At 39.0% G+C, this 15,823-nt stretch overlaps 1 protein-coding gene across 2 annotated transcripts in view; it reads left to right on the top strand.

The window, feature by feature from the left end:
- NEBL (nebulette) overlaps positions 1–15,823 on the top strand; it is a 338,669-nt gene that overhangs the window by 301,113 nt on the left and 21,733 nt on the right. Inside the window, exons 20-26 of one of the 2 annotated variants that reach the window (XM_027121789.1) lie at positions 2,018–2,110; positions 3,389–3,481; positions 4,786–4,878; positions 6,126–6,230; positions 7,203–7,374; positions 8,568–8,660; positions 9,895–10,044. In XM_027121789.1, the coding sequence (XP_026977590.1) occupies positions 2,018–2,110; positions 3,389–3,481; positions 4,786–4,878; positions 6,126–6,230; positions 7,203–7,374; positions 8,568–8,660; positions 9,895–10,044 (799 nt within the window). The remainder of the gene's footprint in view (positions 1–2,017; positions 2,111–3,388; positions 3,482–4,785; positions 4,879–6,125; positions 6,231–7,202; positions 7,375–8,567; positions 8,661–9,894; positions 10,045–15,823) is intronic. The other variant, XM_027121788.1, reaches the window with a different exon arrangement.

The following is a 15,823-nucleotide window of genomic DNA, read 5'->3' as shown; positions in this document are numbered from 1 at the left end:
CAGTTATACGTATGCATATATGCATATACATATATGCATGTCTATGTATAGATATGTATATACATATGCATATATGCATATCTACATATGCATGTATATATATGCATGCATATGTATAGATATGCATATCTAAAAAGATTCTTTTTTCGATTCTGTTCCCATATAGGTCATTACAGAGTATTGAGTAGAGTTCCCTGTGCTATACAGTAGGTTCTTATTAGGTATCTATTCTATATATAGTAGTGTGTATATGTCAATCCCAATCTCCCGATTTATCCCTCCCCCCATTTCCCCTTTGGTAACCATAAGTTTGTTTTCTACATCTGTGACTCTATTTCTGTTTTGTAAATAGGTTCATTTGTACCATTTTTTAAGATTCCACATATAAGCGATATCATATGATATTTGTCTTTCTCTGTCTGACTTACTTCACTCAGTATGGCCTAGAGATTGTCATAATGTGTCCCTTTTTCTAAAAGAAGGGTTACTAGTTTTCAATTTATCATAGAAACATAACACTCCCTTAAAATAACTATTTGAAAATAATAATGAGTTAACTTAATAAGAAAATACTATAAATCACAGCACAGGTGATATCTGGCATGTCATATGGGAAGTGGTGTGTACATGGTGGAAGTTTGGATAACACTGGAATAGTGGAGAAGAATATGGGCCCTGGACTGTTGGTTTGATCCCAGCTTCAGGCCCTACCTGCTGTATAACCTTCATAAGCTACCAACCCCTCTCCAAGCCTCAGTTTCCTCATCTATAAAACAGAGACTAGAATATTAAGTGAGATATTGCCTGTAAAGACTCAGCATGTTTGTGAGTGGATGAATGCAATACATAAAGAGTCTGCCTATCAAATTTATGTCCCCAAACTTATATCCACTAGAAATTGGCTACAACAGTTTCTCAACATCAGTAATGCTGTTCAACAATTTTTTCTCCTCTGAACTCAGCCCAGAGTAATCTTTCTTTGTATCCTGCCATCAATAGAGATTACACTGGACCTTTCCTCACTTCAGGCAGTTATCCAACACAGAATCTGCCTAAACTCTCAAACTGCATACCACGGCACAGAGAAAGAAATCACACTGGCAGGGACCTGACCCTTTCTCATTTATTTTCCAGGCTTATCAAATATCTGTTCACTTGCACATGCACTGCTGAGGGTGTACATCTCAAGTCCATTTTATCTGCAGGCCCTGTAGGCCTTGTGATGTCTTACAAAAAAAAAAAAATTCTCTAACACTAAATTTAAACTCCAAAAAATCGTTAAGACTGTCCCCGTGGAGTTCCTTATAATGGGATTTTTTAACCTCTAGTTTTCCTTTTACCTGTCAAAAATTCATTTGATGGGCATGTCATTTTATCTGTCTGTGTTGGATCCTCATTTATTTTCCTGGGGTGTTGTGGAATTGTCAAGAAAGCTGACCACAAACGTTGGGTCTGATCCCCCAGCTAAGAAAGCGCACCTCTATGCAGTCAGTCAGAAATATCTCCGTAATGCTAGCCAGAGCATGGGCTTCTAATGTTGGAACTTGGTAGAGGAAGAAACTTTGAGGTTCAGGGTTTCTTTACATAGTGACAGCCACTCAGTGAGGTGCAGGCGTAGGACTGGCATAACCCTCGATTCTAATGATAAGAGTGCAGAATTTTAATTTTTAAATATAAAACGGTCATTTGGCAATGGTGCTTTAGTGCTGTAAGCTCACAGAAGGGATCATTTATCATTGCCGATAAGATCAAACTCAGAGAGGCCACCACTAAATTATGCGGTTTGCAGAATAACAACCCAAGGTAGAATTCAAAACATTTGGGCAAGAAAAAGCTTAGATCTGGGATCACTGTGATGACGAAGTCTTTTAGCAAAGCATATTTCACTCTAAAATCCTAATGAAGATTTTAGCTAATGAATGCTCTGTCACTGTGTAACGTTTCCTTTAGTCAGTTGCAGTGCGCTAGCTCACACTTGCTTCCCATAATCCCACTCTGTTTCGCGCTTGTCTCTCAGCTCCGGTACAAAGAGCAATGTTACACAGCAACTCCAGTGAGCACGACGCCAGAGATAGAGAGAGTGAGGAAAAACCAGGAGCAGCTGAGCACGGCAAGTTGTTTCTGTTTCTTCTTATATTTTACCGAACAGTATATATTTGTATTCTTTACAACGCCTTCTGAAAAGGCATTAGACCCTCTACATCTTGGCCGCTTCTTCTCCACGGTCACATATTGAGGGGCTGGGACAGTAGACCTCTCGTGTGAGTCCAGAAAATTGGGGACTGTCTTGCTGTCCTTCAGTCCTGCTTGTTTATTCAAGAAATCTTCATTAGGCAACGTGCCAGGCATTATCCTGGTCACTGGTACACAAAGATGGATAAGACCTCATAGTTGGTAAATCTCTAAAACTACACGCAGATTTAAAGAATAGTATCGTGGGTCTGTTGTCAATCTGAGAAAACAGATTGTCTATTGGCGTAAGGCAAAAGAAGACCTGGCTTGACTGGGGTTCTAAGACATAATGTCAGGGCAGGGAACCTTATAAATAAAACAGAAAACATTATCCAATCAGTCAGCAATCTATTGCTAATAAAGGAATGGTAGTTAGCAATCCTGAGGTTCCTCTAATGTGGACCCTGTGCTAAATGCTTCACATAAATCCATGAGGTTGGCACGATTTACTCTCCTGGTTTGTAGGTGTGCGAAACTAAGGCTTGAGGAGTTAGAGAACACGCTGGGAACCCACGGTTTGTGACAGCAGGGCTGGGATTTGAACCCAGGCCTCCCTGAATTCAGAAATCTCTTTCGGATGTGTCCCCCAATAGTTATTTTTCCCATTCTTTCACCCTTTTATGGAACTTTTACCATTATAAACAGTAACCTTCTCCTAAAACGGGTAATTTTGAGAGACTTTAAAATTTAAGAGTGAGTTCAGGCTGATGACTGCTTCATCCTTACAAGATCCCTGATGATGGTAGGAGTGAGGAATCTGCAGCTCCTTTTGAAGGTGGAGGCTCCAGGGTCAGAATGGGAGTAAAGCCAGCTTCCCAGGCTGCCGTGGCTACTTCACTATAGTTCTCTTGTAATGATTTCATTACAGTGTTTTCCCCTTATATTTCCATTACATTTAGTTGTGGCATTTGCAATTAGTTTTGGTATTGAACAGCAATATATTTATTTAAAAAAATCATTTTTAAGAAGCACAACACTTCGTGCTTGCTAAGTTAGAAGAATCAGAATCCAGGTGCATTTGAACTGAAAGGTTGACACGTGTCTACTGTGGAAAAACATGTTTAAAAATTAGGGTTAATCTTGAGGCTCATCCTCTGTTGCTATTTGGGTGGAGACCATGCTACTGTTTGTTAAAAGTCTTATTTCTCCTCCATAGGTAAAATACAGAGGAGAGATTAAACAGGCAACGGCAATTTCTGATCCACCAGAGCTGAAGAGGGTTAAAGAAAACCAGAAGAACCTCAGCAATGTGTGATCTTAGTAACTTTTTTCTCACAAGAGCAAACATATTGTCAACATGTCAGTGAAGGGGTCGTGTTTACAAAGTTTTCATGACCTGGAGTTGATACTCTGCTCTCAATTGACTGCCAATTTATTGGAAAGGTTTCAAGGTCTTAGGTATTGTGGGTCCAGCCAGGCATTCCCTGCTAGAGTTCCCAGGGACTACAGTGTGATTTTTGTTTGCAGGTTACTGTGCATCCCTCCTTTCTGGTCTTCCTTCATGCTTGTGGTTTCTGTGGTGCCCCAAAGGCTTACAGTGGCAGCTTCGGGCATCTTGGCCCTACAAATACGCTTTCCCAGTCCCTTTCCTACATATATATACATATTCTCGTTCTGTAGCCTTTCCGGCCCTGACTCCCACTCCCAGCTGTTGTCACTTTATTTTTGGATGATGCTGGGGGAAAATTATAAAGTGTGCCTGGCTGAATAGGTCACATGGGACAGGTCCATTCGGGGGGCACTTGTTGAGGGGCTGTCACTGTTTACTCAGACACCAACTCCTGTCCTGCTCTGACTCCTTTCTGTTATGTAATCCGTGGATGCAGGTCACTGAGAGAATCCTTTTTTGCAGTCATTAATATATAAATTGGGTTCTTTGGAAGAGGAAATTTGGAGATCTATTAGATTCAAAGAAATCTTTTATTCTTCAAGCCTTTAAAGTCCTTTTGACCAGATTACAAAGGAAAGGCAGTTTCCTGTTTGGCACTTTCCCTGACAACTATATTTTGGAGAAGTAGATGCTCACTTTTTCCCAATATATTCAGAGTCACAGTTGATGTAACTCTGTTACTCTCAAAAGGGAACATGATTCTGGAGAAGGAGGGATGGAGCAGTGGGAAGAATGCTGGCCTCATGGATGACTCTGGTTACTACTTAGGCATCCTGGCAGAAGTTCTGCCACAGTTAATTACTAAAGCCATAACAGTATAGCAGCATTCTATATAGGTAAGAGTACCTTAAAGTAATATCCACGAAGACATTTCATATCATACTCCTTTGTGTTAAAATGCTTATTACAGCTTTACCGAAGGTATGCCCATATAATGAGTACATTAATAGTGATTTCATTCACAGTGATTCACTGCTATGGGATGAATTAAAATAGAATGATTTAAGATGCAAGCATTTTAAATATGACTAAACCTCTGATAGCATCCTTTTTTTTTTTCATAGCTTCCTTTCCTTGGCTAGCTCTTTAAAATAAGTACAATGAGACTCTTATTTAGGTGAATTGATTCACAGTGCTCTGCTTTTTGTTTTCTGAAATGACAGGTTTATTATAAAGGTCAGCCTGGAAGAGCTACGGCTTTAAGTATAACTCCTGAAATGGAAAGAGTAAAGAAGAATCAAGAAAATATTAGTTCGGCAAGTTGTTTTATTCACTTGGGGCTATCGCAAAGGACATGTCCTGTATATTCTTTACTTGCAAACCTGTTTCCTCCTTGTGAAAATAAAATCGATTTCCAAGAAACCTTTGTAATATATGCCATAAGTCCACGTATTATTTCAGATGACTTCCAAAAGCTGCCACTGTCTAACTTTGTATTATCCTGCAGCTCTTTGTTGATATTTCCAGATGTGACCAACACTTACATTTAAAGTCTTGTTTTAAACTGTATTATGTTCATTTAAACAATGATTCATGTTATTTTAGCCAGTGTCTTTGAAAGTAGTAAAGTCTTTGGTGTGTAAGTTAAACAATTGTTATTTTACAGATGTATTCCATTGAATGTGGATTGTTAAATCCTCTCTGCAAAACAAAATAAGAAATGACTCATTACTCCAAAGTAAGGATTTAGAGGGGAAAAAAATCTTTAAATATATTTAACACAGAATTCAGTTACTCATTAAACGCCCTTGGTGCACATCGGTGTCTTATTCGGGGAGTGTGCTTTCTCTTAGGAAATACCAGGGCTTCCGTTCTGAATGCACATATGCCCTCGGGTCTGCAATAATTGGTATCCTAATCTTATACATAATCAGCTTCGCAAATAGCAGTGTGCTGATGGTCAGATGTCAAAAAGAGCTTTATGCCTAGGAATCAGCATTTAGGCTTTACAGTGCACAGCTCTCTAGTGGTATTTCTGTCCAGAGATGCTGATTGTATTCAACATAAACTGCCTTGAAGTGGGGGCTGCTTAGAGGGAACCTAAATTTGTTACTTATTGATTCTTGTCGTCTGCAGTGGGCAAATAAAAGGAAATAGAGGGATGTTCCGTATGCATTCTTTCAGTGTTATGGTGGGAAATGGGGAAATAGAGAAATGGAAAAATAAATTTCGGTTCCATTTAGCTTTGGATTTTCCCTGTTTAAGTGTGATAACCACTTTTACTGACACATTGTTAGTGGATGTTGGGCACTCACACATTTGTTTTCAGTTGGTAGAGAGATTTAGGTCATCTTGGCTGCAGCCTTTAAAGGAGACCATCTCGAGAGTAAAATTTTAGATTGTTATTCTAGAACGAAATGTAATTCACCAAACAAGTTACCTGGGAAGTAATTCACGATACGTTGTATATGTTTCACTCACTTGGGAAGCTTGAAAAAGTTATGTAATTTTTTTCAATTATGAATGTCTGATTTTTAAGTATGTTCTACTATTTACTTTGCAGGTAAAATATACCCAGGACCAGAGACAGATGAAAGGTAGACCAAGTCTGATTTTAGATACACCTGGTCTCAGACATGTCAAAGAAGCTCAAAATCATATTTCAATGGTAGGGTCCAACCAGGTCCTCCATCTGTGACTAAAACATACTAAGGAATGGTGCCACCCAATGCACTGATGGCGTTGTTCACCATTAATCTGGATAACTAACAAAGCATGGAAAGGCCGATGGGCCCGTCCTCTGGGGGGGAGCTTTCTAATCACACTGAAATGTAATGAAAATATTTAGTCTAATAAAATAATTTTTCTCAGTGACTTTTTGGGTGTGTTTTTTATTTCTAACGTGACTACTGTAAATGTACTTTATGAAAGATATTTGGTTGGACTTCTCTTCAGTTCATTTTAAGGTTGAGTTTGGTGTGTTTAAATGTTTAAGGAATATAAAAATACGTATTTTTTAAGAACAGTTTCATGAGATGTATTTTATATACCATAAAGTTCACTCATTTAAAGTATACAATTCAGTGGTTTCTAGTATAATTTACAGAGTTGAACAACCATCACCTTAATCCAATTTCAGAACATGAAAAACATGTTTTGAAATATATATATGTTTTTGTAATTATATACAAAAATATATATATATAATTATTGGTAACTCTCAATCTAATTTTAAATAATATGGTTTTCTTGAATAATTGTGTAGAAATACCTTATCATTTTATTGCATACTAAAGTTTAAGAGATAGGATATTAATTTATACCTAAGTGAGTTCGTTTTAGGAAGTAACCAGGATTTTAAAAATATATCTTTTTAACACTTCTTACTGATATACAGGTTTGTATATTAAAAGAGCTGCTAACCGTAATGATGAAAAACATTGTGAAAATGTCAGCTTGATTTCTGATGCTAGGAAACTGAAGTTTCAGACATTATTTTTGGAATAATTGGAAAAGATACATCTATGTAGAAAATAGGTGCAGCTGGTACAGTGACAACCGTCGTTATATCAAAATTTTGTGAGTTGTGTGACAATCAGGAAATTTCAGTTTGAGTTAATATGGTTTTTCCCTTTTTCAGGTGAAATATCATGAAGATTTTGAGAAGACAAAGGGAAGGGGCTTTACTCCTGTTGTGGATGACCCCGTGACAGAGCGAGTGAGGAAGAACACCCAGGTCGTCAGCGATGCTGCCTATAAAGGTGTCCATCCTCACATCGTGGAGATGGACAGGAGACCTGGAATCATCGTTGGTAAGCTGACGGGCCTGCTTGGCAAGTCTGCACAGTCAAAAAGATCGTGCTTGCCCTGGCTTTAAAATTCGCTTCCTTATTCATCGGACTCCTCCTCAAATGCTTGAGGTGGTGCCCAGGTGAAAGTGGACCACAGGTAATATTGTTTGACACCATGTTGGATGGGATTCATGGCCTTTGCCAGGTATCATTGCAAATCCATTCTGTTGTTGGACGTCCTCTGTCTTTAATAACCTTCTGGTCTTAAGAGTGTTCCTACTTGTTAGGCAAAGAAGCCCAGATATCAGACATGGGTGATAATGAAGGATGAGCAATTTTTTTGTTTCCCTTTAGCTTATGTACTGTATAATTGTACTGCAGACATTGTCTGCATGGGTGACATAACAGAAGTAATCCCATTTACGTCCTTTTACCGCAAATAGACATGCCAGAGAGATTCTGATGATTTCCGCAATATGAATAGCTTATATATTTTTTAATATTATCTCTGAACTGGGAGAATCGAGAGCTGTCTGAAAGTCTCACAAATCAGAGAGGAAGGAACCTCTCGTCCTGCTGTTCCTTCTTGTCAGCCTGGGAAAATCTTAGGAACATAGTGTTGAATGGTGACAGAGCAAGGCTTATACTAAAATCTAAGGCAGGGCTAGAAAGGAAATTTTTAGTAATTTCTGTGCTGAAGTTTGGGAATAGGTGACTAGAATTTCTAATACCTGAAATTTTTACTAATTTTTCAATTTGTTCAACATTTGTTTCTGTTGTAGGGGGAGAAGTTTTTGATTTTTATTTTGTTTTCTTAGACAAAAACCTTGTAGTTGCTTCTTATGAATTACTCACATGTCCTTAATCAGGAGTTTTAACCCAACATTCTACCTGTTTCAGTGTGTGGAGAGCACGAGTGGTGAGGGTTCAGGGATGCAGGGAGTTGTCTGGCGTGCACGTGTGTTGGGTGATGATTCGCAGGCTCCCCATGGAACGTCAATGAACTAGGCAACTTAACTTTGATCCCAAAGTTTTCTTAGCAAATCCAGTGAGTGTGAATATCCCTTTGTTCTCTGAAGTAGGCTGTACAGTGGGTTTGCCTATTACATGCTTGCTTTTTGCATACGCCCCTTTTCAGACTTTTGCTTGACTCTCTCGGGTGCTGACTTTTTTTTATTCATTCTTGGTTTGTTGATTTCTTCCTTTGGTAAAAGACCTCAAAGTTTGGCGCACAGATCCTGGCTCCATCTTCGACATTGATCCCCTGGAAGACAATATTCAGTCTAGAAGTCTACATATGCTCTCTGGTACTGCTTACATTTTGAGTTCCTCCCCATTTACGTGGTTTTGTCCTCAAAGGGAAGCTACTGTGAGCTGTGGAGGTTCATTGTGCCGTTTGTGTAGTGTAAATTTTTAAGATTGGAATTTGAAAAACTGACAGAGTTGCTGTGCTATTTAATCATTTATGAAAACAAAACTTGCCAAAGGGCTTTTTAATATATCCTAGATTAGTTTGTTCTAGATTTATTTGAAAGGTGTCTAGAGCTTACTTACATCTCCTTTTTATTAGTGAATATGATTTTAGAGGTTTTCTGGGCTTTCAAATGCAGCCATTTGGACTGCACTAAACTGCTAAGACATAAAGGAGATTTGTTTCATGAAAAACACAACATTTTAAAGGTATAGTTCTTTAATGTAAAGACTTCTTCAATTTAAATAATTCTATGTAAAACAGTGAGGAGATTTTCTATATAGTACCATAAATGTCTTAAAATAGATTTTCAAGTATCCTTAACATTTATCTCTGGGTTTTTAGAAAATGCAAAATCTGTCGTTTACCTAGGAAGTTTATTTGACTTTTAACTTAGACTGCATGTTTACAATTAAAAGCAAAACCCAAATGGTTCGGATGTTTGGGTATAGTGATAGCATGGGTTGACTTTTCAGACTTTCAGACCACATTTAGCAAACCGAAGATTTGACAGTTATGCAAGTATTTTAAAAATATAAATAGATATATCGTTTAGGGCTTGCTCTGCCCCCTGATTTCTAACTCCACGTTTGATTGCCGACATTAACAAAATTGAAAGCCCAAGGCAAAGTAGCGATTCTAATATTTGTATAGTTAATTTGATCCACATAATCAGCCAACTTGTATTTAATTTTCTAAAAATAAAGGCAACAGATGCTGTATCCTTGGTGATATTTGAAAAGAATTATTTATAACCAAACCTTTTGTTTGATAGAAGTTTACTAGTTTGCCAGTGTTTTCTTAGTTCTTGTCAATTTCCCATCCCTCATCTCTCCTTTAAAATTGAGACAAAAAATGAGTATGAATGATCATTAAGCCATTTATATAGTTGATGCAATGTGTGCTGAAGTTTGGGAATAGGTGACTAGAATTTCTAATACCTGAGCTTTTGGATTGTAATTTAATAAGGGATTCTTTTTCTTCCTTGTTAAATTTTTAAGTAATTTTTTTGTTTCCTTTGTTCTTCAAGTCACTTCATCACAAGTATGAATATTTTCCCTCCAATATAGAAAAGGCGAATCATTATAGGAGACAACGGTCTCGATCTCATTCGAGCAGTACTTTTGGTACAGGTCTGGGAGATGACAAATCAGAAATATCCGAGATTTACCCTAGCTTTTCGTGCTGCAGTGAGGTAACAAGACCGTCTGATGAAGGAGGTATCAGACGTTAACCACTCTCAGAAATTTTTTTTAATGTGCCACAAGCGTGTCTTTAACAAATGTGTCACTTTTGCGCAAACGTTTGGCCTGGGTGTATCTGAACATTTTAAATTATGTTTAGAAAGTTAAGTCTTTTTTTTTTTTTTTTAACTACTAATTTGCATCTTTGCCTGCTTGTTTTTCCTGTCTTACTTCACTGTTTTTGCTACAAATGGATCTTTAATGACAACAGCGTCTTGGGATCTGCTGCATGAGTTTGTTTCACAGGAGTTGTATGTGATGAATATACACAGCCAGAGTGGAAACTTGAGTTCTACGGAGTTCGTATCTGATTTCCATTAAGGAAAATCAATCTTACGGTTATATTTGAGTGGCTAAGAGGTTGCTATGAATTTGTGTGTTTAAATATTGATATATAGCTGCAGACAGAGTTAGATCTTGCCAAAAAGAAATGGGGTATGTACTTGGGATATGAGATTTTTTTCAATGGAAAATACTGTTGATTGTTAATAATCTTCTCTGTATTTTATATAACCATACTTTTCCTCTACCTTCTCCTGTTTTCTGCATCCAAGCTGGTGGGCTAGGTCTAGAAATTGGTAGTTGAAATTGTTTTGGATGTTAACTACTCCTTCTGATAAAGCTGTTGTTAAAGGTTGAGACTGAGGTGTAGCTACGGCTTAGTGACATGGGGACGGAGAGAGTAGCGAGCACGGAAGAACAAAAGGAAAACGGAATTTCCTTTTCAGCCAAAGTCCATAGGGCTGAAATCCCTGAGGCAGGAGATTTTGAAGTTGAGCAGTTTAACATCTTGGGGGAAAATGTAATGGGACTGAGGACCTGATGAAACTATGAAATCTCTTGTAGTTGAATAATTGTTTTTTGCATTCATAGGAAAGCACCTATGAGAATAAAATCAGTTATAGTCAATACGTCTTAAATTATACATTCAGACTGGCCCTACCTTGGTAGAAAAGTTTTTCTTTTCTTAAATTTCAGATTTGTTGAGGTATAATTGACATATAAAATTGTAAGATATTTAAAGTGTACATCGTGGTGGTTTGATATATGTGTACGTTGTGAAAAGATGTCCCCCCACCTAGTTAGTTAACACATCCATTACCTCACGGATTTATCTTTTTTCTTCTTTTATTTTCTTTTTTTTTGGCAAGAACACGTAAGTTCTACTCTGTCAGCAAATTTCATCTATACAATACAGTGTTATCAGCTATAGTCACTGTGTTATTCTTTAGATCCTTGGACCTTATTCACTGTATAGCCGAAAATTTGTACCCTTTTACCAATCTCTCCCTACCTCCCGCACCCCCCAACCTCTGGCAACTACTACAGACATGTGTCTGCTTATCTAACAAAGGATTCAGTAACTTTTTTTTTTTTGGACTTAGGGTTGTTGATTTCTCCCTTCAGTGGCTCTAGAGGTACAGAATAATGTTGATGCCTGATGAGATAAATAAAACCCAAAGCAAATACGAGAACAAATTTCGATCAACCTTATTTAACTTTACTCAGCTCAGTGTACTGGAGCTGATGTCTCTCGCAAATGCGACGCACCTTAGTGTTCGCTGCGTCAGGGACCCTTTTACTTCACGTCTGTACGCACAAACAAGGCATTCATTCATTTATTCACCAAATGTTTGAGTGCTCTTTGTACACCAGCCAAGAGCTCGGGTCTGGCAATACATACAGCATTGAGCAGCAGAGATATGCATCTGCTCTAAGGCGCTTGGAGTCTGGGGCGGGGGACCCTGACATTGAGCAGATACTTACCCAAGTAATATATAATTATGGACTGAGTAAGTGCTCTGAGGGGAGGCCATGGGGGCCACAAAGCGGGGGGGACTCCATCTGGCTTCAATGTCAAGGAAGCCTTCCCCAGGGAAGGAAGATTTGAGCTGAGATGTGAATGCTAAATGGAAGTTAACTAGGCCAAGGGGGCTTTGGGAAAATAATGTTTCTCCTTGAGAGAACAGAGCACAGAAGTGGTGCATCAAAGAGACATTCAAATGGAGGCATCGAGCAGGCAGTCAGAGTCCACAGGAGGAGGCTGCACTGCAGATAAATGCAGAAGTCATCACCTGTGTCCGTGATCGGGTCTTGGATGAATCTACGCAGAGAAGGAGAATTTGAGACCCCTCTGGCAGGTTCCCCAGCTCCTTCCACGCCAGGTTCGCGCGTCTCCAATTCCGCTGGCTCCTCTAAGGCTGCATTCTAAAAACCTCCTGCTGTTGGTTTATCTCCCCTTTCTCCTCTCAAGCCACCACTCCTTTTCTTCCTAAGTATTTCTAGCAAGAGGACCCTACACTATGCCAAACTGCATAAGAAAAGTCTCCATTAAAAGAAAGTACCCATAAATATTCTTGCACTTATACAAGAATTTGGGGAAGAGTAACGCATGGTTAAGAGGGAATGATTACATTTTTTGAAGTGGAGGAATTTCAGACTCCATGAAGGTGGTAGGGGGAGATTTTTTGACAGGAAGGAGTGTCTCAGTAGCTTAAATAATGCCTTGTAAGAAAAGCTGACTCCTCGGAGGCATTTATAACCTGTCATTTCTCAGTTACCTGTTACAAGGCCTGTGTTCGGTGACATTTCCAATTTTGGAAACTAGATATTGAGGTATGAAGCAAAAGTAAAGATGCACCAGTAAGTTTTATAACCTTAACACGAGTGGTGGCATACCCACAGGGTGTCTGAGTTAATTCAAAAAGATTTTAGAATATCTGGGAATATGCTCCGAATTCTGTTTATCTTAAGTGAAGCCCATCACATTCTACTGATCGGTACTTTATGTCTGTCTGTATTCAAATGATCAGTGACGCATCTAACCTAGTAAGTCCAAAACCACCTTCCCACCTTCCCCGCAACATCTGCTGCTTTTCCAGCCTTCCCAGCTTGCTAAGTAGCACCTGCGGCTCTCCAGATACGGACTTCAGACTCTTAGGAATCATCCTCCACACTTGTCTTTTACTCCCATCCACATCCAAACCATTAGCAAATCTTGTCAGCTCTCCCGGGAAAAATATATCCAGAATCTGACCCCTTGTGCCCACCTCTGCCCTCGCCGCTTGTTTTCAGCTACTGCCCTCTCTCCCTCGGGTCATCACAGAAGCTTCCAGACTAGTTTTCTGCTTCTGCTCTTTCCACCCTGAGCCACCAACCCTCTGCCCTGGTCTGTTCTCCACGTGGCAACCAGAGCATCTCTTTGAAACACAAGTTAGATCATGTCATTCTTTTGCTACCATTTCATTCGGGGTATATCCCAAATCCTTACCGTTGCCTTCCAGGGCCTGCACCTGATACGAGCCCTGACTGCCGCCCTGAACCATTTGCTTCCTTTCTCGGTAGACTCGTCCACTCCCGCCATCCTGGTCTCCCTGCTTTACTCACATCTTCCAAGAAAGCACCCACCCTGGGCCTTCACATCTGCTGTTCCCCCTGCTTGGAACACTCGCCCTCCTGCCACACCCAAGGCATGTGCTTGCCTGGATCCGTTTTGCTTCATGTTTCTGCTCAGATGTCACTTTATCAGAGAGACCCTCTCTAACTACCAGACTACCCCTTCCCATTCTGTCCGTCCCTTTACTCTTTCTTCATAGCACTTGACACCTGAAATATGTATTTATTTGTTTATGTGCTTGTCTGCCTCTGCCTCGCTGGGATAGACGCCCCACAATGGCTGGGATATTGACTATTTTGTATACTACTCTATCTCCAGCTCCTAGAATAAGCACTCAGCAAATATCTGGTGAATGAATGAAATGGTCAAAGTAATATTTTGTTCCACTCATGCCACTTCACTTTTTAAACAAATTGAAATATAATTGACATACAACATTGTATTATTGTAGTAGTACATTGTAATAATTGTAGGTGTACAAAAATTAATATCTAAAAAATTAGAACTGAATATACAAATACATGTGAGTTTTTTTAAAAATTAAAATTCCATTGTGGAAGCCTTTCAAGAAAATTCTTCCATTTTTGTTTTGATGATGTTTTGATATGTTTCAGTGACATTAAAGCATAGCTGAACAAAAAAACCCTAAAGTGGAAACATTCCCAGGGTGTTTTCTTTTCTGGTCGGGAGGCAAAGAAGTAGTCTCCATGATGTCTTGGTTGCTTTGAAATTTGGGGTCCCCTTTGAAATGTGTATTACACTGGGCCCTGGTAATGAGATGCTGAGTGACTCCATAGAAGGAGGAAACTTTTATGGTGATGACAGCTGTTTGATGAAAACCTTTACTGTCCTTAGTTAATCATATGCATTTATTTAAATACTATTCTAGAAATTGGAAAGAATTTTAGAACAATACTTGTTAGTGGTAAGATGAAGAAAAACAGGTAATGTTCGTATTGAGAGATGCCATCTTTTTTCGTACAATTATTTTAAATCTCATTAATAGCTTTTTAATATGATTTTTTAAAATTTATTTACTTTACTTATTTATTTTTGGCTGCATTGGGTCTTTGTTGCTGCGCGCGGGCTTTCTCTAGTTGCTGCGAGCAGGGGCTACTCTTTGTTGCGGTGCGCGGGCTTCTCATTGCGGTGGCTTCTCTTGTTGCGGAGCACGGGCTCTAGGTGCGTGGGTTCAGTAGTTGTGGCTCGCAGACTCTAGAGCACAGGCTCAGCAGTTGTGGCGCACGGGCTTCATTGCTTCGCGGCATGTGGGATCTTCCTGGACCAGGGCTTGAACCCATGTCGCCTTCATTGGCAGGCAGATTCTTAACCACTGTGCCACCAGGGAAGCCCTTTTTTCCAGATTTTATTGATTTCTTTAAATTTAGATTGGAATTTTATATGATAAAATGTGTTATGTCCTAGAAAGGTGTCCTTTAATGTTGGGCCGTCTTCCCGCCTTTGAGGTGACGTGTGTGGCAGCGCGGTCCCGTGGTGGACAGAACACTGTGTGGGGGCAAGAGACCATCCTGCTCTCCCACTGCTTGGTCTGGGTTCTCAGACGGTCACCTAACCTTATCAAGCTCGGATTCCACATCTGTAACAAGAAGGATGTAGAACAAGTAGCTTTTCTATTCTAAGATACTTTACATTTCCTAAGCTAAGTGCCATGAATTAAATAAACTCCTTTTTCTTTCTCTTCTTTCTATGTATGAGAATGTGTTTATGTCCTGAAGGTGACCTGTTTTACTTTTTGAATTAAATGGCTGGGCAGTTATGAGAGTCATAGTTTCAGGGTCCTTTTTTCTGAGTTACAGGAAATTTAGCTTGTTAGGACGAAGGGTTAAACAATCAGCTCATTTCCTTGAGGCAGAAGTACAAAGTTTTCATCATTCACATTTGGTTTTCATGAGCATTAACATAAAAGCCTTCTCCTTTACATTTTTATCATTGTTTTAGTTATGCATTTCTCATGATGTTTTCCCATCTTGCTTTGATTGCTGAATATTTTCATTGTCTTATGTGATTATTTTGGACTTTCTTTAGTTTTGGGTCTACTATCTGAGGTATTACATTACCGAAGGGTTTGCATTTTCCATATCTACTGTGTTACTTCGATTCAATAAAGGAGGCTTTTATTTCAATTTCATCTAATTTTGTTTTGATTCTTGCATAGTATTATTTGAAATTACCTTTATTGACTTTTGGTATTAGATTAGGTTAACTTATTTTCACTTGACACACAGTTCCTTGAGTGGAAACAATCCTGATGGTTTCTGCTTATTTCACTGTGAGGTTTTCTTTGATCTCTGTGTTTGTCTTTAGGGCACTTACCAGCAACATGTATTTGCCTTCTGG

This window comes from Aethalodelphis obliquidens, unplaced genomic scaffold (genome assembly GCF_003676395.1).
Source record: "Aethalodelphis obliquidens isolate GAN/ISIS:26980383/991018 unplaced genomic scaffold, ASM367639v1 scaffold23, whole genome shotgun sequence".
Taxonomy (NCBI): domain Eukaryota; kingdom Metazoa; phylum Chordata; class Mammalia; order Artiodactyla; family Delphinidae; genus Aethalodelphis; species Aethalodelphis obliquidens.
This window is presented reverse-complemented; position numbering and strand designations above follow the sequence as displayed.